This window comes from Protopterus annectens, chromosome 1.part0 (genome assembly GCF_019279795.1).
Source record: "Protopterus annectens isolate FY-2018-M chromosome 1.part0, PAN1.0, whole genome shotgun sequence".
NCBI lineage: Eukaryota > Metazoa > Chordata > Ceratodontiformes > Protopteridae > Protopterus > Protopterus annectens.
The window spans coordinates 33,177,218-33,199,900 of record NC_056725.1 but is presented as its reverse complement, the minus strand read 5'-3'; the positions used below and the strand labels follow the sequence as shown (position 1 = coordinate 33,199,900).

The following is a 22,683-nucleotide window of genomic DNA, read 5'->3' as shown; positions in this document are numbered from 1 at the left end:
GCTCCAAAGATACAACTAGTTATAATAACAGTATTACAAAAAAAATATATACAACTAGTTATAATTACAGTGTTACAAAAAAAATATTAAAAAATAATTCTAAGTTACAGAGTACTAAGACGACATAACTGTGAATCTACTAGATACTGATGCAGAGGTTAAGAGAATTTAGAAAATAAAATGTCAGAGTAGATAAAGTATCAGAGTTGAAGCAATGATCAACAGCAGGGTAGATGCAATATCCCAATGTTAAATGTCAGAGTAGAAAAGCATTACAATTTTAGGAATAGTCAATGTCAGGGTAGAAAAAGAATCAGTGTGTTAATAATTGAGTTTGTTCAGTTGTAAAAGGTAGTGCAAAGTACCCCAATATAAATGCTTTAAGGAGGAATAAAGAGAGACAGTTACTAAGAAGGTATCAACAGAAGTGTTTGAGGTAGGGAGGGATTATAGATAGAGATATTATGTAGGATGAGAGCAACAGCATTCCCACAGTGATGTTAGGTGAGAGTGGAGAAGAGATTTAAAGACAGAGAGGCTACTGGTGGTACGGATGAGAGGTGGGAGGGAGTTCCAGTGGCGTGCGAGGCAGAATGAAAGGAGATGTTTGCCAGGTGGGTGGGAGGGTTTATGCAGTTCAATTAGATTTTGTTGGTTGGATCGTAGGAATCTGTTAGGAAGATGCATTTTAAAGGTTGAGATGAGGGGGGGGGGGCAGAGAGAGGCATTAAATATAAGTTTATGTGCTTGGATGAGTTGTGTATAGATGAGATAATTGGGGAGTTCAAGTCATTTCAGTTGGTGTAGGGAGGTACAGTGATGGGTGTTGGATCTGTGGCCAGTTGCGAATTTTGCAATCTTATAGTAGCAGGAAGAGAGTTTAGATTTGAGGGAGGAGTGCAGGTTGGTAAGGATAGAGGCTCCATATAGTAGGGATGGGATTAGGTAAGTGTTTGTAAGAGTGAGCCTGGTGGGGGGGAGAGATAAATTGGTAATGGCGGTAAAGCATGCCTAATTTTTTGTGAGTTTTTTTGATATTTGCCTGCAAATGGTTGTCAAACTTTAGTTGGTCATCAAGTAGGATGCCCAAGAGTTTGGCAGTAGAGACAGTTTCAAGAGAAGTGTTATCTTTACTGGTAATAAGGAAAGAGTGTTTATCTAGGGTAATGCTTCTGGAGGGGGAAAATAACATCAGTTTAGTCTTATTAGCATTTAGTGCTAAATGATTCTGAAGCATCCATAGTTCTGTAGCAGAGAATGCTTCTTGGGTAAGTCTCATTAGTGTAGATGAGCAGGAGGAAGAGCAGATTATTGTTGAATCGTCTGCGTATTGAACAAGTTTAGAGTGAGGGATGGCCTGGTGGAAGTCATTGATGAAGATGTTAAATAGAAGGGGTCCTAGAATTGAGCCTTGGGGTACACCAGTGGTTGTGAATTGGAAAGGGGAAATTGCTTTTTTCCACTTGACTGCTTGTTGCCTATCTGATAAGTAGCTGGTGAACCAGTTAATAGAGGAGTGGGATAAGTGTAGTTTAGAGAGCTTAGTAAGAAGAAGGTTATGAGAGGTGGTGTCGAATGCTTTAGAGAGGTCTAAGAGGAGGGTGGAAACGATGAGACCAGAGTCACGGGCCTTGTTTACAGTTTCAAGGAAGGAGAGGAGAGCTGTGGTAGTACTATGGCCAGGACGGAATCCATGTTGAGTGGGAGTTAGTAGGTTATTACTGATGAGATAGGGTAGGAGTTGTAAGTGGAAGCATTTTTCGAGAATTTTAGAGATGGGGGATAGGATAGCGATGGGACGGAAGTTGGAGATGTCATTATTATTGCCACCTTTGTGGAGTGGAATAATGTAGGCCTTTTTCCAAATCTGGGGAACATGGCATTCAGAAATAGATCGATTTATTAGGATGCTGATAGGGTAGGCTATGGCTTCTGCAGCAGTTTTTAGGAAGAAGGAGGGTATTTCATTGGGAGCATTAGAACATGGTTTTAGTTTTTGAAGAAGTTTTTTTATAGTAGAGATGGGAATAGGGTTTGTGGTGAAGTGAGGACATTGGGAGGTATTGAAGTTTTGAGAGAAGGGGTTCTGAGGAGGTTGCTGGGGTGCTGATAGCTTTGTGGTAAAGGATGATGTTAATTTAGAGATGGAGTCAATAAAGAATGAGTTAAACTGGGTAGCTAGATCTGAGTCTGAGGCATTTGGGTCAGGGCACGGGTTTTCTTTTCTACCTGGGTTTAGCAGGGAAGAGATACCATCCCAGAATTTCTTGGGGTTATTGTTGTGTTTATTTTGGAGAGTGGAAAAATAAGCTTTGCGGTCGGTGTTAATGAGTTTTTTTGCTTTGTTGCAAAGTATTTTGTATTCATTAAAGGAAATGGAAGTTTTTGTTTTGTGATAGTGGTTCCAGGCTTTATCATGATTTCGCATAATAATTAGGGTGTTCCTAGTTAGCCAAGGGACGGATTTACTTTTTATGCATTTAGTTCGTAATGGAGCAAAGGAGTTAAGCAAGCCTAGGAAGGTTGTATTGAAGTAACTGCGTTATCAAGGGATAAAGTTCTTAATGGATTCCAGTTGGTGCTTTTTAGAGTGTCGGAGAAAGCATTGTGGTTAAAGTCTTTTAAGAGGGGAGTAGTGATGCAGGAGTGAGATAGTGAGATAGTTGAAGGAAGAAGGGAAGGCGAAGGGCAAATGTGAGGAGATGGTCTCCAAGTGGATCAGGAAGGGTACCACTCTTGGAGTAGTAGTTTGGGTGGGAAAATAGAATCCAGTCTAAGGTGCTGCCAGATATGACGTCTTTGGAGGGTCTGGTTGGGGAGTTAATAAGTTGTGTGAAGTTATAAAGATTTATATTGATGGAGTTGGATGGGGATTGTATCTTTTCCCAGTTAATGTTAACATCTCCAAGGATTATAGTTTCATTTGTGATATTGGATGAGAGCCAGGACAGAATGTCTTCTAGGACAGGGATATTATCCCCAGGAGGGATGTAAAGAGTGGCTATGCAGATGGATTTTTGTTTGTTTACTTGAAGAAGGGTTAAAAGTAATTCAGCTTTTCCAAAATTGGGGACAGGTTTAGAGTAGGGGGTGACTGAGAGGGACGAGGGGAAGAGGAGACATACACCTCCTCCTTTTTTATGAGTTCTATCATGTCTGATAATACTGTAGTTAGGTGGAGTAAGTTCTGAGTCTTTAATGTGTGGCTTGAGCCATGTTTCTGATATGGAAAGAAAATCAGGTTTGTTATGATAGAGCCAGGCATGAAGCTGTGGGATTTTATTACATATGCTTTGGGTATTGAGTGCGGTGAAGTGGAGGGGCCTATTAATTGAGTGGGGAACAGGAGATGGGGAGGGAGAGATGGGAGTGGCAGAAAGGCTGGGATTTGGGTGTATATCTCCAAAGGTAAGTATGGAGATAGTGTGGTGTATGAGGTAAGAGAGGTGCTTAAGAAACTTGGTATTGGGTTTGAAGTTGGAGGAGTGTGTTGGGTTGGGAGTGGTATGTATTTGAATAGTGGTTCTAGGGTGTGATAGGAATTTGTAGTTGAAGAGCAAGGAATTGTTATGGGAGTAGAGATTAGGGGATATGAAGAATGAGGAGTGAATTAGTTGTAAGGGTGGGGAGGTGGTAGAATGGGATGGGTGTGTGATTGGCATAAAGAGGTCTGGTGAGATAGTGTATGTAGGAAAGGCAGATAGGTAGTAGTAACAGAGTTGGAAAGGTTAATGGTTTAGTATACATGATGTATATCAAGAGTAATACTGCAGAAGTGTATCTATGTTAGGGAGGTAATAGTGATAGTTGTTTAAGAACTATGATTTTATGTGAAATAGATGGTTAAGCAAGAGAGTAGATGAGATAGGAGTGAGTAATTGGTGGGTTATAAGTGATGAGTTAATTAGGTGAGGGTGGAGGGAGTGGCCTATTAGGTATAAAGATAGATGTACTGGGGGCGGGTGGAAATTGGGGGCAGGGTAGGGGAGCGGAGTGAGCCCGCAGGGCAAACGGAGCGGGAAGAGCAAAAGGAAGGTAGAAGGCAGGTCTGCCTGGAAACAATCAGGAGAGTAGAGGGCAAGTAGATGGCGAGTATATAGTATTGCTAAGAGAATAGTTGGCATACATATAAGAGCAGAGAGGTTTTGGAGGACCACACAGGGCACAAATTACATAGACAGCTATACTTACAGAAAGTCAGAGAGGAAAGGCTGAGATGGACTAGACAGTGAGAGAAAAGTAGGGGGAGAAAAGATATACTAGCAGCGAGGAGCAGGAGAAAAACAAAGTAGAGATAGTAGTATCTTCAAGGTAGTAAGTGGGAGACTATAGTCAGTAAGAATAGGCAGAAATGCAGTGAGAGCGGGTATTGGCTTATGGTCCGGGGGGGGGGAGAAAAGTAAGAATGGTAGAATAGCACAGGAATAGTAAAAAGGCTGAGGGTAGCTGTAGAGATAGAACAGGGGCTGCTGGCATCTGCTTTATGTGGTAACTAGCAGGGGAGCACTAATTTACTCTAACATAAGCAATATGGAATGTGCTTCTTACCACTGTGGAGACATGGTGATCAAAAATAAGGTTGCTGTCAACCTGTGTGCCCATGTCTCTCACCACTGAGTGCCTGCTTAAGGTGTTGCTATTGATATGGTAGTTAGCAGGAACATTGCTTTTTACTGAAAGGAATGATAATACAATTTTTTGCATTGAGTTTAAGGCCATGGCTTTGGCACTAATCATTTGTGTAAGACACTCCTGTAGGATGCTGACATCATTTAGGGATTCTATGATTCAGCAGGACTAAGACAGAATATATGTGTGTGAATGAGAGGGAGGATAGAGGAATAAAGAGGATGCAAGGAGTAGAGGTGGTGAAGGTGGATGAGTTTAAATACTTGGGATCAATAGTTCAGAGTAATGGTGAGTGTAGAAGAGAGGTGAAGAAGAGAGTACAGGCAGGATGGAGTGGGTGGAGAAGAGTACCAGGAGTGATTTGTGACAGACAAGTATCAGTAAGAGTGACAGGGAAGGTCTACAAGAGGTTAGTGAGACCAGCTATGTTATATGGGTTGGAGACAGTGGCACTGACAAAAAAGCAGGAGTTAGAGCTGGATGTGGCAGAGTTAAAGATGTTAAAATTTGCACTGGGTGTGATAAGGGTGGACAGGATTAGAAATAAGTATATTAGAGGGTCAGCCCAGGTTGGAAGGTTTGGAGACAAAGCCAGAGAGGCAAGCTTAGATTGGTTTGGACATGTGAGAAGGAGGGATGCTGGAGTATATTGGGAAAAAGATGCTAAGGATGAAAATTCCAGGTAACAGGAAAAGAAGAAGGCCTAAGATAAGATTTATGGATGTGGTGAGAGAGGACATGCAGGTGGTCGGTGCGACAGAGCAAGATGCAGAGGACAGGAAGAAATGGAAACAGATGATCCGCTTTGGTGACCCCTAATGGAAACAGCCAAAAGAAGATGATTATGACTGCTCCCAGTTTGCAGTCATCAGCAAACTGTCAGCCACAAACCTTTAGTTTTTACTTGTACTTCAGAGAAATAGATTCCAAACAATGGTCCCAGGACTAATCCGTGTGGAACACCACTGGTTACAGGTCTGCTGTTGGAGGTGGATTCTACTATTTTGGCTATATGGGTTCTATAAGTGAGCCATTTAGCACCCCATCTAACAATATAAACGTTGATACCTATCTGGGCAAGTTTGTCAATGATGCCAGAGTGAGAGATGGTGTCAGAAGCCTTGGCTAAGTCTAGGTAGACCTTGTGCACAGATTTCCCCTCATCCCTTGGTGACTGTCTCAAAGTAGTACACCAGGTTTAACAGGCATGATCACCCTTTGACAAATCCAAACTGAGGAGGGTCAAGTGTTTGGAGATTACTTGTATCTTTGTTGATAAGTTCCATGATGATTCGCTTTATGGCCTTGCGGATAAGGCTAGTCAGGCTAATAGGTCTAGAGTTCCCGGGGTTAGTGAAAGCACCACCTTTGAGCAAGGGGATATGGTGGCCATTTTCTATTCAGCTGGGATGAAGCTGGTGCTTAGCCTATGACTGAAAAAAATACCCAATGGTGTTACCAATTCTTGTTGGAGCCCATGTAGGGCACAGCCTGGGATGTTGTGTACACCGGGCACAATGTTAATTTTTGTATCCAAACTGTGTTAGCTTGATATGGAACACTACCACCTGTTAAGTCACACATTAAGACAGATCACAGGATCATTGGAGGTTACTAGGCTAATGACTCTGGGGCCCCTACAAGCCTAGCCAAGAATTTATCCCAAATAAATAACCCTCAGTCAGCACCTGTCACCCCTGTCAGTGAGGGACAAAGGTGGAACTCCTGCGACAAATTTGTGGTTTCCCATCCACTCATCAAGGTTGCGCTTGTAGAGGATCAGCAAGTTACCCTGTTTGACATGTATGGGAATGCTATTCCAGAGACAAAGGGCAGCCTCTGGGAGATAAACCTGTCTCTACAGCAGATGATAATTTGTTAATGTTATAGATGTTATGCTGCAGTTGAACTTTAGGATGTGGGAGGTGGTATTCTACGGTATGCATCCCATGCTGACAAAATTCCAGCAGGACACAATACCACACGTCAGACAAAATAGTCTTATTGGGAGTGCAACTTGGTTGAAATGGGTAGGGATTCTGGCCATGAGTATGATGCTCAAATGGGAATCTTCACCCACCTCTCTGTCAATAATAGAGGTTTCATTCTATTTTATTTACCCTCTCTTGACTAGGTTAGCGGTAGTGGCCTCTTTTCACGGGAAACTCAGGGAAATATTTCTTTGGGTACTGGGAAACATCCACTACTGTATTTGATAGATGCCATGGGAATTTTTACATCCACCTAAGATACTACCTCCTAAGTTTAACATCTCATGCGAAGGACAACACACTCATGAGTACAGCCTCCCTCCATGCTGCACTAAACTATCAGCAATCCATGTACCTGATGTGGGAATAGAACCCACAGCCTCCAGCAACAAAGGGGAATGTGCTACCTACTGTGGAAGTGACACTGCACTAGGTTCACCCAGGCTGTGAGGAGTGACTTTTTTTTTATAAACTGAAAGACCATAACTGCCGCTCCACAGGGACACAAAATGAAAAAAAAAAATAGAAATTTTGCTGCAGTAAAGTCATTATTTGCTGTGATGTGGCACACAGTTATTTAAAAAGTAGTGTAACCTTTGTTAGTGTGTGGAGATTACTGCAGTTGGTGTTGTATTACATTGTAGGAAGAGTAAGTTTTATATCATAGAGATTGATGCACTTGTTGCAAGTCATTAGCAAAGAGCTGCAGCATGAGACCATAGATAAGCAAATATAACAGTGGATAAGGACACTTTTAAGCACACGTCACACAATCTTTACTTAGGATAAGTGGTTTCTCATTGCTCAAAACAACTGCAACATGTAATGCTCCTGATACTTGAAGTACCTTGTGAGTGTAGTAGTAATAATAACTGAAATTGATGGTTGGCATGATTGGCATATTGACCCTTGCTATGTCTGCTTTTGTTGCAAGTTCATTTCATTAGTACATTACATTCATTAAGGCTGTGATACCATTGCTAGTGTACTGTGGCGATTCAAAAATGGCATGTGACTTTCTGGTGATGAAAGTGTGTTGCTTATGCAGGACATGGATATGCACAGTGCAAAAGGTGAGTAAGTATGCAGACAAATATGTTGGGCTGCAATATATGTTAGTGAATGGTGCAGTGGATAACATAACAAGAAAGATGAATTGACACCTGCATGGTATTGCAACTTATGGTAACCCAACTTCAGTAAACTGGTGAAGCAGGCACTTAGTATCTTAGGTCGGCAAATCACAGGGAGATTAGTAAATTTATGGCAAGTTTACATTCAAATCAAGTGTGTGTGTGTGTGTGTGTGTGTGTGTGCGCGCTTAACTGTGTTGTGTTTGGATGGTGTGTCAGAGAACACTAGTGCAGACCTGGGCTGACACCTGCCCTGGTGGGACAGTGTATTGGTTTCAAGTTCAGTGGGCAATCCTGACACGAGATCCTCAATATCTGGCTTCCCTACAGCAGTCACTGTATTATGTAGGGAGTACAGTGGACAGCACTAGTTCTGTGTGTGCTCTGTGTGGCCGATGTAATGGGTAACTGTCAATCAAAGCTGCACTTACACCTAATTCAAGCAGCATTTGTAGAGATTATGGTGTGAGTGCATGTTTGCTGTTATGAAGTAGCAGTTTCAAGTGCAGTGGGCATCCTGCAACAAATGCTGACAACCCTGAGATGAGGTCATCAACAGCTGGCTTCACCACCACACCTGTCACTGTATTATGGGGGGAATATAGTGAAAAGCACTGGTTCTGTGCGTATGCACATGTGTTCTGTGTGGCATATGTAATGTGTAGGTGTCAGTCAAAGTTGCACTTACACCTACTTCATACAGTGGTGATGGAGATTATGGTGTGAGTGCAGTTTGTCTGAACCTTTTGGGGACTGGTCTGGCCTATGGGCATTTCAGTTGTTATAGTAAAGAGGTGTACTATCGGTTTCTTGACTGATACATTATGGTGTGTGTGTGTGTGTGTGTGTGTGTGTGTGTGTGTGTGTGTGTGTAGGAAAAGAGCTACATGGACATCTACCAGATGTCCAGCTGTTTGGAGTCAACAGCATTTCTTTACTACTATAGCTGTGTATGGCCGCAACTTGAGAAGATCTGCATATGTTTATTACGCACTGATAAAAAATGGGCTGAGAGTGTGCAGTGGCTCATTTAGGCTCTTTGGAATAGTGTTAGTTAGTGAGCATTTGTATGTCTGTGTGATTTACTGCTTGCAGGGGATAGCTGAAGAGGGACTGTGATGTCTGAGCTACAATAAGTAAGCAAAGTGATAACAGCTCAGTGTGGGAGATGATGAGCATTGTGGAATGCAAGTGAGACTCTTGAGGAAAAAAGTTAAAAACTACAAGCAACTGCAATGAAACTGCTAATTGATCAACTGCCAGAATGATCTTGGTCTGATGGAGGAAGCAGGGGAACTTTGATGACTGTATTTTAGTGTATTTCACAGTTTTATAAAAATGACACAAAACGGTGTGAATAGTCAGTGTCGCTCATAATGCCTGCCATCCATTTGGTGATGTGCCTTTCATAAAGAGTCTGAATGGCGCACTGTAAGGAAACTAGTACTTGATGGTCAGATGGTGTTGATGTGACTTTTATACAGAGTCTGAATGACACACTAGTAATAATAGTCATATGGTACAGTGCAATAGTGATTCCACAAATATGCATGTATACTTGTTTTGATCTACTTTCTGGTGACCTATCCATGCTTAGATGCAACTGTTTAGTGTCTCAAGCACCATGTCATTATTAATATGTTTTTCAGTTTAAAAACTGGTTTCGTAAGTGGTGCTGTTCATACCTCATCTGATGCTATGGTTAACATTCCTGAGAATATGCTAAGCTGTTGTCTGTGACTTAGGGTTCCCATTCATATGCATCACACCTTCTCCTTCATCTTTTGTTGCTGCACAGTCAATTTTAGTTGCACTGAGGAGCCATGATGTTTGCATAATGAATTCATCTCCTCAGCATACCTGTTAGGTCAGCTTGCCCCTTCCTGTACTGAAAGCCAGAATTCATCAGGCTTCTCAAGTTATGCACATGCAAATGCTAAGATAGCTGAAAGGTGTCTTATCTACATAATAGCTCTGGATTCTAATTTCAGAGATTCCCTCATAATATTTGTATTTATATAGTGTTGTTGCCACGGGCTGTTTGTACATTTGTTGGCTTGCATGTACTTTGATGTTGCAGCTCAGCTGTTCAAAACCCACCTTTGCCCTTATGAAACCATAGCCTAACCGTGTGGTACATGCGAGTTGATGCTTGTGTATAATCATACAAAGTGTTGTCATCTCATTTGCTTTGTTGATATTCCTGTGGAAAATGGCCTTTCGTGCTTGATCCCTGCTGTGAAAACTAAATTCACATGTTAATTGAAATGCAACAGTCACAATTACACAAAAAAATGACTGTGGTATAAAACATATTGTTGCATGTAATCTGGTTTGTCTAGCTTTTTCAGGAAGTGTGAACATTTTTATTTATCGGTGAATAGAAAAGCTAACAGGCAGCCTGCAGTGGAAAACAATATTGAGAGTGAACAAGAACAGAATGTACACTGTTTGGAACAGTGAGAGTAAGCATTGCATAGCATGAAGGGGAACAATATATTAAACTGCATCAAAAACAGCGCAATACCTCTCAACTGTACAGATTTTTACAGAATGTCCAGACTTTAGACTCATATTTTATGCCCATTTTTCATGACGTAGTTTTCTGGCAAATTAATTTTACACAGTAAAGATTGAAGTTAGAAAATAATGGCAGACATTGGAGTTTCAAACTTCATGTCCTTCAGAACATTTATGCTATATCAATGCCCGTTAGTGTATCATCTTTCTAAGTTTGTAAGAGCAATATTTAAAATGTTCCCTATTTTTGGGCCTTTGTTCCACTTCTATTTATGGATTTGTCCAGATATCTTGCTTCAACACGTTGAGAGGTATGCATAACACCAATGAATATAAGCACACACAAGCACTAGTACTGACAAATGTAAGGCGACATCAGAGGCATGCCTAAGGGATAACAAAGCAGAAGACTGCAGTTCTGTGTAAGGCAAATAGGAATATTTTTTATTTTCTCCCCGGGCCTCTACTGAAAATGGACATATATCCAAATAGACTAGCCCGGTCAACAAATGTAAAATAAAAAAATAGAGTATGGATTTGCCGTCATAGCCAAATCAGTCAGTGACCGTGATTAATTGTAATATGTGTATGTTATAGGCATGTTTAGAGAAATGCTTAAGACCCCTTTATATTAAGGATTGCTAAAAGCAGCTTTGTACCGTGACTTACTGTGAAAGCTCTATTCAGATAATAGGAGTAAGGAAAGAGGTGAGGGACCAGTTTTACAGACCCACCAGGCTAACTGTAAGCTGCTCTGTTTGATATGTATTCTCATTCAAATTAGCTAAACCTAGCAGGGTGAGAAATGTGATATTCTTGCTAGCTGAAGGTGGGAATATGGGAGGAGTAAACTTGTGAAGGAACTGAAACAGCTCAAGTATAATGTCTTAAAAAAGTCTGTTATCTCAGCAATGAGCTGGCAGTTCAGGAAGCTTCTTTTCACAGAACATGAAACACATTTGTAAAAGGCAGTGTGTGACAGTAAATGAGACTTTTACTGAGGCCTGTCAAAATTAGCTGCTGTTCTCTGCTTTCCATTCTAAGTGAATGGAACTATCATGTGACTGTCCAGCTATGGGCACTGCATTCTCATAAACAGTGGACTACACTGAGGATTTCTCTTTAGAAGAAAATAAACTCTCATCAGGATGTTTGCCCCCAGGAAGCCAGTCAGTTACAAACATAATAAAATTAGTAGTGACTACTACTAGCTGGTAAATACAGGTTTGCAATGAGCCAAACTTAAGGAAAAGTTAAAAAAATATATGTTTAATTTTTTTCCTGTAGTTGTCCTTTAACTCAGCTACATTTTCTTTCTTCTTTTTTTAACAAGCATCATTTTTATTATCACTTATGGCATAGGCAATCGTATATTTATATAAATGGAAAACCATGATGACAGTCCCAACTGCAAGTATTTTACATCACAGATCGTACTGACACAATTTTAGTTGTAAACATTATACATCACTTATCTTTTGGCTTTTCCCAGTTAGGGGTCGCCACAGCAGAACTTTGGTCCACTAATGATCGGCAGTGGATTTTTATGGTGCTGAGTTGCCAGCCCGACGCCCAACCTTCAAAGAAAGCACACCCATTCACGCATGCACCTACCTGCATGTCTTTACAAGTCACTCAACCGTGGGAAGGACATGCAGACTCCACACACAAGGCACTCCAGCCGAGAATCTAACAGGAGAACCTCTTGCTGTGAGACGACAATGCTAACCGCTGCACCACAGCGGCTACATTATACATCACTTATAATTTACTCATTCATTACAAGTCAAGCTCATTCAGATCCTGCCTTCTTTTAAACCTCATTCCTCACCTGTATGTATCCCTACGTAATTTGGTCCTACACTTTGCTAAAGATTCCATTTCCAGTTGTTTTATCTCTGTTATTACATTTACTTCTAGTACAGTTGGTTTAGACTTTGATTTCTATTTTCTAGTAGTTGCTTTTTTTGCCAGCCACCATAATTAGACTCAGCAAAGCCTTCCTATGTCTAGACAATTCCAATTCTGTATCACAGTTCAGAAAAATAATTTCCCTAGGTAAACCAATTTGCTCACCCAGCATCTCTGACAAAACAGTCTGCAGGGAATCTTTAAAAGTTTGACAATTACATTGCCAGAAAATATGTTCCCAACTACCTCTTTTTTCCTCATCACACCTCCAACATTTGCTATCCACCTGAGGAAAAATTCACTGGAGTCTACTCTGGGTATAAAAATATCTATGTAAACATTTTCAAGCAAAAACCCTAAATCTTCTAGATTTTAGAGAGGACAATCATCATATAGATATGATATTCATAAAGTAGAAGAAAGTATTCTAGAACTAATCCAAAAAGGGAATGCAGAAAGGAGATTCTGCTAATAGGGATGACTGCAATTAGAAATACAGATAACAGGGAAGAGGGGGGCTGCAATTTTACTGGAGAAAACTCACACAGGAACCAAGGTATTGGGAGCAAATAACTAGAGAGGGAAAGGTAATAGAATGGGAAGAGGCCAAGAATTTATTTGGACCGCAGGTTAGAGATTGCCTTCCCTATCAAGAATTGTATAGTCAAAGAAAAAGATATTTGGGGGGGTCCTAAACTAAGCTACATTTTCAAGCCTGTCTTTCATACATTCCTCAAACTCCTGTACCAGAGATGGACATTACTGAAAATCAAATGAAGCAAAGTAATTAAAAATGTGAACTGATGCTGGCAATGAAAAGTAGGCAGTCACATGACAATACTGTAAGCTGGTTAGAAAGAAAACCACAGTAAATGATGCTCTCATTATAAGACTTCTCTCTGTCCCTCTAAATTGACATTAGGAAGCTAAACAGACTAAAGGAAATAGTTTGACACTTGTTATTTCAGGGTTAGAGTGACAGAAACAGCAAGCTAAAACACAGATACAAAAGCTAAAGATCACGCTAAAAATGCACAGTAAATAATAGTCACACACTGCTACCAAGAGTGCATTACATGGTACCAACCTGTACTCTATTGGAGCAAGCATCATGTATTCATTTTATCACAATCACAAATATACAAGACTTCAAAGACATTTGTTTTGGAATTAGATACAAGTACACAGAGACTGGTCTTAAAATAAAAGGTATGTAAAGGACATGAGTAATCACTTATCTCAAAGACTCCTGCTGACAAACACAACTGTCCTTCAAAGGGTACCAGCCTAACTCTTAAGGCTATGAGCTGTTAATGATATTAATGCGTATGAGTTAGTAATGAGATGTTCTCGGTACGAGTTTCTCAGTCTCCACTAGCATAATATGAAACTGTAGAGCACAACCAAGTGAAATATATTTGCTTACAACGCTTGTGGAAAAAAAAGCATACTGGCCAAAACATTCTCAGACTACACATGAAATCTTGACAAAAGACTTCTCTAGGGTTGGGAGGGTGGCCTAATGGTTAAGGTGTTTGCCTTACAAGCATAAGGTCCAGGGTTTGCGTCTCACAAAGGATAATTGGCTAGGCTTAAAATGGCTCGCAAGGGCAGTTAGCTTAGTACTATTCTATAAACCTATAAAAAAATCTACATATTCTAAGGTAGACCAAGGCCTAGTGGATCTAGATGTCAAGATCATGAACATTTACACCACAAAAGCTACCGAAAATGACATGGAGAACAAGGACACCAGGCTTTATAGAAGTACTAAGGATTTTTTCTGGCAGCACAGTGATGCAGCAGCTAGTGTTGTCACCTCACAGCAAGAGGTTCTCTGGTTCAATTCTCGGCTAGGGTGCCTTCTGTGTGGAGTCTGCATGTCCTCCCTGTGTTCGTGTGGGTTTCCTCGGGTGCTCTGGTTTTCTCCCACGTTCCAAAGATATGCATCTGGAGTGGTTCTCCCCAAGCCTCCACTGAAAGTGGGCTCTGTCCCAGTCAGAGTTTCCCAGTAAAAGAAAATGTTAAATAAAATAAATAAAAGGCAGTGTAGGGCTGAAAAGGTTTAGTGCTCTGCAACCTGCATACATTTGCTAGAAAGGCTCACTGCTCTGCGACTTGCACTCTGTGGCATCCATCAGAGGAAAGATGACACCAAAATGACAACAGAGTTATCGTTACATCAGAAGAAACAGTTGCTAGATCATTAAACAGCTATCACAGAGACAGGTTTCATAACATTTTATGTTGGATGTTCTGCACTTTAATAAAGACTAAACTAAAATGACAAGGTCTGTAGTGTAGACCCTACAATCAAATAATATATTGAGAGCTACTGGATGACAAATCATAAAATTAGAACAGTAATAATGTTAGGGCACAGCCTGGACTTGAGCTTTCTGCTGTAGTGAACTAATGCAATGGCAAACAATTTGATATTTACTTGTACGCACGTTGCTTCTGAGTACAATTTACATAGTACTTTTTCAGCATCAACATGTTAGTTAGCCTTGCAAACCTATTTATGCAGGTGTTTTTTTTTTTCTCATTATGATAGTTATGTTCCTGGATGCAACCAGTAATATAGCTGTCAGATATGTCCACACTACATTTTTTTACATAAAAATAAGAAAAGTATACTAAAACCTACCTCATGAATATAATCCAGTAGATCAAGTGCTTTCTTGAAATCGTATTCATTAGCACGCTCATTTTCTTCACATACGTAAAGCTAAGAAAATGGTTTACAAATGAGTTGCAGATCATGAATAATACCGTAAAAGATACTCCTAAAAACTCTAAAGATGCAGCTTAAGAGCCATTACTTGTCTACCAGAACATAGGCCTTTAAAAGCAGACATGAATTTCAGTAAAAAACAATCCACTACCAATTAGATAGTTTGATTTCATACAAATCACAGTAACAGATACTAACAAAATATGAAAATTATGTACTTACCAAAATGACAGATCTGTGTTGTCTGCCTCCACTTGTGGGACTTCTGCTCTGATACCAGCCAATTTCAAAGTCTTTAGCCCACTTGGGTCCACGTCCCCTACCCATAACTCCTTGTGCCATCTGATTGCCAGATTGAGTATGCCTCATGAAAACCTTTTCCATAAACATAAACAGATTCTGAAACCAGTGTGACAACACTCCAGAAATAGAAAAACAAATGATCTCCCTTGTTCAGTCATCTCAGGAGGTAAAACTCGCCATGTCAACAAAAGGTAAGAGCAGGAGGGCGGGAAGGTCGAACCAGACGGAGACAGACAACATGGATCTGTTATGGTAATTACATAACTTTTGTATCTGATGTCTGCTCAGTCTGGTGTTAACCTGTCCCCAACCACAAAAATTCCTCAAGAGGAACTATAGTACATTCTACAACACAATGGCGCCAAAGGAAGCCCTGGATCTAAACTATCTAGCTTACAATGCAACACAAAAGTGTGGTGACCCAGTCCAGTAACAGCTGCACAATCATCCACTGATACTCTAGAAAAGAAATCTCTAGAAGCAGCAATAGCCCTTGTCGAATGGCCCTTAGGCTTGTTTGGAAGGGTCTTTCATTTCAAAGAATATGTGAACAAAATACAATCTGACAGCCATTTGAATAAAATCACTTTGGATGCAGATGAGCCCAAGCTGGAATTTGAAAGAGAGACGATTGATTTTCTGAAGGCTTTAGTATGATCCAGATAAAATCTTAATTGCCTATGCATATCCAAACAATGGAAAAGGTATTCTCCTTTATTGGAAAAAACAAAGGAAGACGAACAGAATAAGTTATTCTCTAAAGCCGCCTTTGGCAGAAAAGGATTTGTATGAACAAAAATACTGTCTTTACTGAACACAAAATAAGGAGGTGCAGAATCATGAGCTTGTAACTCTGAAACCCTGCTTTCGGAAGCATTCACTACCAAAAACAAAGTCTTCCAAGATGAAAGTTTCAAGTCAGAAGGTTCAAACGGAAGGCCTACAAGAACTTCCACAATAAAGGGTAAATTAAAGGGAGGGACAGGATCGTGTACTGGAGGACGTAGTAAAAGGATACCCTTGAGGAATGTTTTGGAAATCTTATGGGAAGACAGAGGCACATTATCCTTGCCAATATTAAAAAGAAGAAATAGCTAATTGTACTTCAATCATATAAATACTGGAACCTAACTGAAATAATTCAGCGCAAAACTCTTCAGACGGGACTCCACAGGTGCAGAAGACAGGATCCAGCCCTCTAGATTCTGCCTACATAATGAACCTCATCCATTTACTGGAATACACCTTCCTAGTAGACTGCTTTGAGATGATGACAATATGTGAACAGCAGCCTGTGAAAAGCTTGGGATTTCTGGCCATAAAGGGAACTGGAGGAACCATGCGATTAATTTGAGGGACTGAAGATTGGGAGGATCCATACCTGCTGGATGACAAATGAGATCTAGAATGGAAATCCGGGTGTACTTCAGAAGAGGCCACAGGAAGGTAAACCACATCTGACAAGACCAAAAGGGGGCTATGAGAATCACCACAGTTTTTTCAGAAGGCAGCCTATTGCAGAGCTATCAAGGGAATTGGGGAATAAGCACAAAGTCTGCCTAGGTGTCTGTTATGGTGGGGGAACAATAGCAGAATAATAGCTGCTGCATTTGGTATTGGATGGGAGTCAAACAGGTCTCGCAGCACTTAAGCACTTCTGCTGAGTCCATCGGCCAGAATGCTGGATTTCCCTATGATGTGTGTTGCCACTAGAAACCTCTGAGAAGAGATCACCCGTTTCCAAACCCTCATGGCCTCCCGACAAAGAGGATAAGAACATGTTCCCCCCTATTTGTTAACATATCAGACAACGGATATACTGTCCATCTGTATCACAAGCACATCTCTGGGAAGGGCATCCTGAAAGGCCTACAATGTAAGAAGGTCTGCTCTCATCTCCAGAACACTGATGTGAATGTGGGCCTCTGCAGACAACCAGGACCATAGAACTGTCCTCCCTTCTAAATGCCCCACACCCCAGCAGGGAGTGATCCATAGTGACCATGGAAAAGGGAGAAGAAATCACAAACCATCTCCAGTCAGTTACCAATGGAGAATGCAACCACCAATGAATATGGTCATGACACAACTTTGTTAATCATATGGGAAACTCCAGAGGATAAGGAAGGATCACTGAATGGCCAGAGTCCAGTGTAAAACCCTCATGTGATACCTGGCTAAAGGAACCAACCTCAGAGATGCTGCCAAATGACCCAGAAATTTCCTAACTGCGCGTGCCAGAGGCTTTGAAGTTGCAAGCACCGACGAGGATTGAGCCCAATGGCTGAAAATTCTGGAATTTGGAAACCTTGTGATTTGATTGCTCATGTTCAACTGACACATTACGAACTCTAAAATTTGTACAGGCTGGAGACTTGATTTTGGAAAATTGACCGGGATGCCTAAATTGTTGCACAGTTGGAGTAAAGAATGCCTGGCCGTCATCAATGATGCTCTTGCGGGAGCAGTGAGGAACCAATCATCCAGGTATGGAAAGACCTGGAATCCCTGCAGCTGGAGCCAAGCTGCAATCACTGTTATGCACTTGGTGAACACATAGGGGGCTGTGGTGAGACCAACCAGCAAGGGCCTGAACTGATAATGGTTGGCCCCTTGCCAGAAGAACAGAAACCTCCTGGAAGGCTTGTTTATCTTGATGTGATGGGTAGGCATCCTCGAGGTCCATCAGGCACATCTAATTGTCCTGCCTCAGAAGCGGTAATATGGATAATACTGTGACCATCTGAAACTTGGTCTTTTTGACAACCTGATTTAGTTTGCTTAAATCCAAGATTGGTCTGAGCTCCTTTGTCTTTTCTGGAACTAACAAGAACCTGGAAGAGATCCTGCATCCTTTCTTATACGATGAGACCTCCGTAATGACTATTTACAAGCAGCTTGCATATCTTTAAAGCTGCACATAATTTCTGATAGGGTAGAATATGTGGTATATGTTTTTGGTGATAATTTGGAACTTCTAAAAGGGGAATGTAATAACCTCTGGATAGGACTTTCAGCATCCATGCATCTAAGGTGATAGCCTCCCACGCAGATGACCCCTGACTGCCTCCCAAGAGCAGCAGCAGTGCAACCCTTCAAAGTCGTTAAATGGGTTGGTCAGAGAAAGCCCTGTAAGAACCCCTAATTCTGTGGACCACCCTTGCCCCTGTAGCCAGCATCCATTATGACCTCTCCCCCATTACTGGGAGGAACCCTCTGAAGGAACATCCTGGGAAGAATGCTGTGCATTTCTAAAAAAGATAAGCCACTGGGAACATGAATTACTTTTGCAGCAACATTTATTCACTTAAAAACACAATGAAATCATGCTAAAAAAAAATAGCAGATAAAACAGCACATGCACATTTAAATACTATAAAAGTCACATTACCATCATTAAACTTTCTTTTGCAGTTCTCTAAGTACTGGTTTTCCATTTTAAAATTTTAAATGACACAATGCGTGGTGGTGATGTAGAACGTACGGAGCTAGAAAATTTTATTGGATTTTACACCCAGGAGTCCAGGGCTTAATGATAATGTCTCAATGAAACCAGTACCTAGAGAACTTCAAAAGTTAACTTAAATAATGATGGTCACGTGACTTTTATAGCAGTTAAATGAGCATGTGCTGTTTTATCAGACTTTTCATTATTCTGCCTGAGGAAGCCCAGCTGGGTGAAAGTTTTTACTAGCATGATTTCGTTGCATTTTCAAGTGAATAAACATAGTTTCAAAAGCAATTCATGGTTCCAGTGACTATCTTGTTTGATTTATTTCTTTGGAACTGACCGTCACTTGATTTACTTAAGTCATTGGCTGTTGTGTGGAATTTCTGAAATGATGTTCACCCCCCCTCCCCCTTTCTGATTCCTTGAAAAGTTCCTCTGTGCGAGTAGCAATATCCTCATGTCCTGTTCACTCCTTGTCAGAGTATATTTAACTTTTGGCCCACACAAGAAGGACCTATCACAAAAGGACCATTGACAAAGAACACCTTGAAACAGTCCACAAAGTTACACAAACTCATTCAAACATGGATCGTCATGGGAATACTGGGTCCATCCACCCAAGATGCTACACTGGCCACGGTTGAAATCAACCTCATGGAAACACTGGCAGTGGAAAGCAGGGTAGATAACTGAGTGTCCAACTTTTTCTGCATTTCCAGAGACTGCTGTCTCTTGAGGATTCTTGGCACATCAGACGTTAAATTTCTAAGTTCATACAAGTATGACAGGTAATTAAGAGCTCTCAGGGCTAAAGTTGTTGAGGCATAAGAGTGCTTCCCTAAATGATCCAAGGGCTGAGACTCCCTGTTTGGGGAGGTGGTGAACTGAAGAGTTCACCTCAGAAATCTCACTGGTGGCCACCACAATGGCATTGATGGCTGGACCCTTACTCCAATGTGATCTGTCCTTGGAGGTGGGGGAACAAGAACTTTACCTGGCTTCTTGGGAATAGTCTCTACTGTGTCGGGTCCCTTCCACTCCCTCCATGACACCAGGTCTAGAAGAGCATCAAGAGGGGGAGCCAACCAGATGTGGATGGGCCTATGCCAAAGGCCTCCAGAAATACTGACTCCTCCGGAGAGGGCACTTCAGTGGTCCAGCCACCAATCTGGTGAAATAGCTCCTATAAGTTGCTGCAGGGACTTAAGGGATTCCCTCATCTTCCCCAAGGTCAGTATCCTTGGTGAGAGACTCCTCTGGTAGTCAAGGTGTTTCCTTTTACACTTCCTCCCTTCCAAAACCTCCCATTCCTACAAGGCTTGGTAGGAGGGGGAAGAGTTTGGGAGGCCCACCACATGGGCAAACTGGAGGCTTGTCAAAGTAGGTTGCCCAGGAGCAGCCTGATAACTGGTCGCAGGCATTGATGAAAAGGGGGAAGGTGAATCCAGCTGGGGAAATCCAGCCCTTCTGAGAGAACATCCTCTCTACATCATCACAGGCTGAGGAGAAAGCTGGCCTCTCACATCCAAGAGTACCAGAATCCAAGGGAGCCATGCCTAGCACAGACTTTGGGATTGTCAGACAGTTGTTCAAAGCTGAATTCCCAAGTGGAAGTAATGATCCTGAAATAAGAACCATCGACCCACACCCAGAAATGCATGCTTCGACTCCACGACTCCCAGGTCCTGACAGCCCAACATAACCAAGGAAAGGGGTGGACCCGAAGATGGCCAAGTTGTCAGATCCGACCCGGAATGTGGAAATTCAGCCAGCCCCAAAGACCTCAGATCTGAAGGGGCCAAGGGAGGAAACCGAGAAGATGATACTAGTAAGAGACCTGCACCTGAAGAGATAGGGCCTGAATGCATCTATGACCGCAAAAAGGAACTCATCAGCTATGCCAGTTCGGAAGTTTAAATGCTGGTCACCAACCGATGATGCCGCCAAGGGGTGCTTATGTGGTCTTTTGGAAGAAGACAACCCCATATGCTGGATCCAGACAGACTTGGAACCTGGGCAGGGACAGGAGAAACTCTGGTAACTGCTTCAGTGGAGTGGGACTTCCTGGTCTGGTGAGCCTGAGACGGCAAGATCAGAAGCAGAAAATGAAGATCTCTTGCAATCCCCTTTGGAAGGTATGGAGTCTCGCTGTCGGGGCTTCTCAGGCCTGGTTTTGAGAACCGAGCAGAAGCTACCCCAGAAACAGAAGGAGAACTTTAAGGGAGAAGTCCTTTGAGGACCAACTTAGCTTTATACTCATTAATGGCTCTGGTTCCAAACCCCTCACAAATTGAGCATCCTTAGCCCAGATGCATCTTTCCCAAATATTAAATGGCTTAAGGTGCGTGTCCTGAGAAGGCAACACTTTTTAAAACCTTTGTCCATAACTACAAAAAAAACTATACAAATAAACTGTAGGCTACCACACACAACACAAACCACTAACTAAGGCAGGGAGAAGTGACAAAGAGGGACCCCAAAAAGTGGAAATTCAGAAAAACCATAAGTCCATCTACCTAGCTACTTAAGAATAACACTGAACTACATAAAATACAAGGGAGGGCAAAGCAATAGCAAAATCTACCACTAGCACTACACCAAGGTCCTGAGATTGGAAAACACTCAGTGGAGCCAAGATCAAGCTGCTGACCTGAATGGCAGCAAACTTGATCTGAAGATTAGAGTCAGGAGCAGGGAGTTATGGGTAGGGGAGGCACAGCCAAGTGGGATAAAGACATTGAATTTAGATGGTGTCAGATCTGAAGTCTCTAAGAGGTTGAAGCCAGATGAAGCAGACATTGGATCATGTTTTAAAATTAAGCAAGATAATGTATTAATTTGATGAACGGATACTTTCCAGCGCAAAAAGTTAGAGCAAATTTATAGGCTCCTTATCCCTTGACCTTAAAGGGTGCCAGCCAGGAAGACTTTCATAAGCTTACCAACTTTCAGTGACAGCAGAAGTGGAAAATTTGTAGAATTTTATTTGTTAACTTTTTCTTACCTATTTTTTGACTACGTAAGCCCACTGGATACAACCGTTTTTAGAAGTGATCCAAGAGCAATGTCTAGTTAAGTGACTTGCTCAGTCACAAGGTGGTCAAATTGGGAGCAAGTCAGGTTGCTGAAGGTAGTTTTGGCAAATGTAATACTGAAAATATATTTGCAGACAGTGAAGTTTGCTCTCCATCTGTTGTTTGACCCTGGAGTTAGTGAATATACAAGTTTGGGTGTAGCACTATGGGGCAGCCTCTTAAGTAGGGGTGCAGGGAGGCCTATCCCCCTGCAAAAATAATTCTTGTGATATGTTCACCGAAGGGAGTTTTTGTAAAGATTTTTCAATGTACTTACATTTCCCAAAACTTGAGCACATGGGGCAAAACAGCAGCAGCCGGGAATCATAAAAAGCTCAGTCGACAGAATTTTAGTGATTCTATGCCACAGCTTTATTGCCTTTATACATACTGTTAACGCCTTTGGGGGCCCGCCACTACAAAACCTCTGTAAGGCCACTCCCTCTTCTCCAGTTATTTTTTTCTTAATCTTTTTAGGGTATTACCCTACCCCTACCACCTCTCCCTAGTGCTCTTATTGTCCCATTTAAGTCAGTGTGCTAACATTCTTTCTAATTTGGACTTTGTATGCTAACAATCTCTTGAGCTTGTATTTTCCAGTCATTTTAACCCATGCACATTCATGTATTTTAGTTTCTGCCACTTATAATTGTTGTTCCTCCTACCTGGATCATGGAGATAGTAGTTTTTTTTTTTTTCGCCGCCTCACCTGAACCCGCTCTGGGCTCACTCTACTCCCCACCCACCCACACTTTCATTACATTTACATTTCTTGTAACTCCACCTTCTCGCCACCTGACCAATACAATTTCTAACATCATTAAAGTCCCCACCCCCTATCCTGCCACTTTACCTCCAGTAACACAGCAACTCTCACCACCTCTTTTAGCATATACAACCAATTTCCAAACCATATAATTCAATTATGAACCAC

The 22,683-nt window shown here is 41.6% G+C and overlaps 1 protein-coding gene across 1 annotated transcript in view; it reads right to left on the bottom strand.

Annotated features, from left to right (window-relative positions):
- Positions 1-14,789: 14,789 nt before the first annotated feature.
- The window catches only part of NUP133 (nucleoporin 133), a 2,059,048-nt gene continuing 2,051,154 nt past the window's right edge, over positions 14,790-22,683 (bottom strand). Inside the window, exon 23 of the mRNA XM_044070734.1 lies at positions 14,790-14,915. Within this exon, the coding sequence (XP_043926669.1) occupies positions 14,790-14,915 (126 nt within the window). The remainder of the gene's footprint in view (positions 14,916-22,683) is intronic.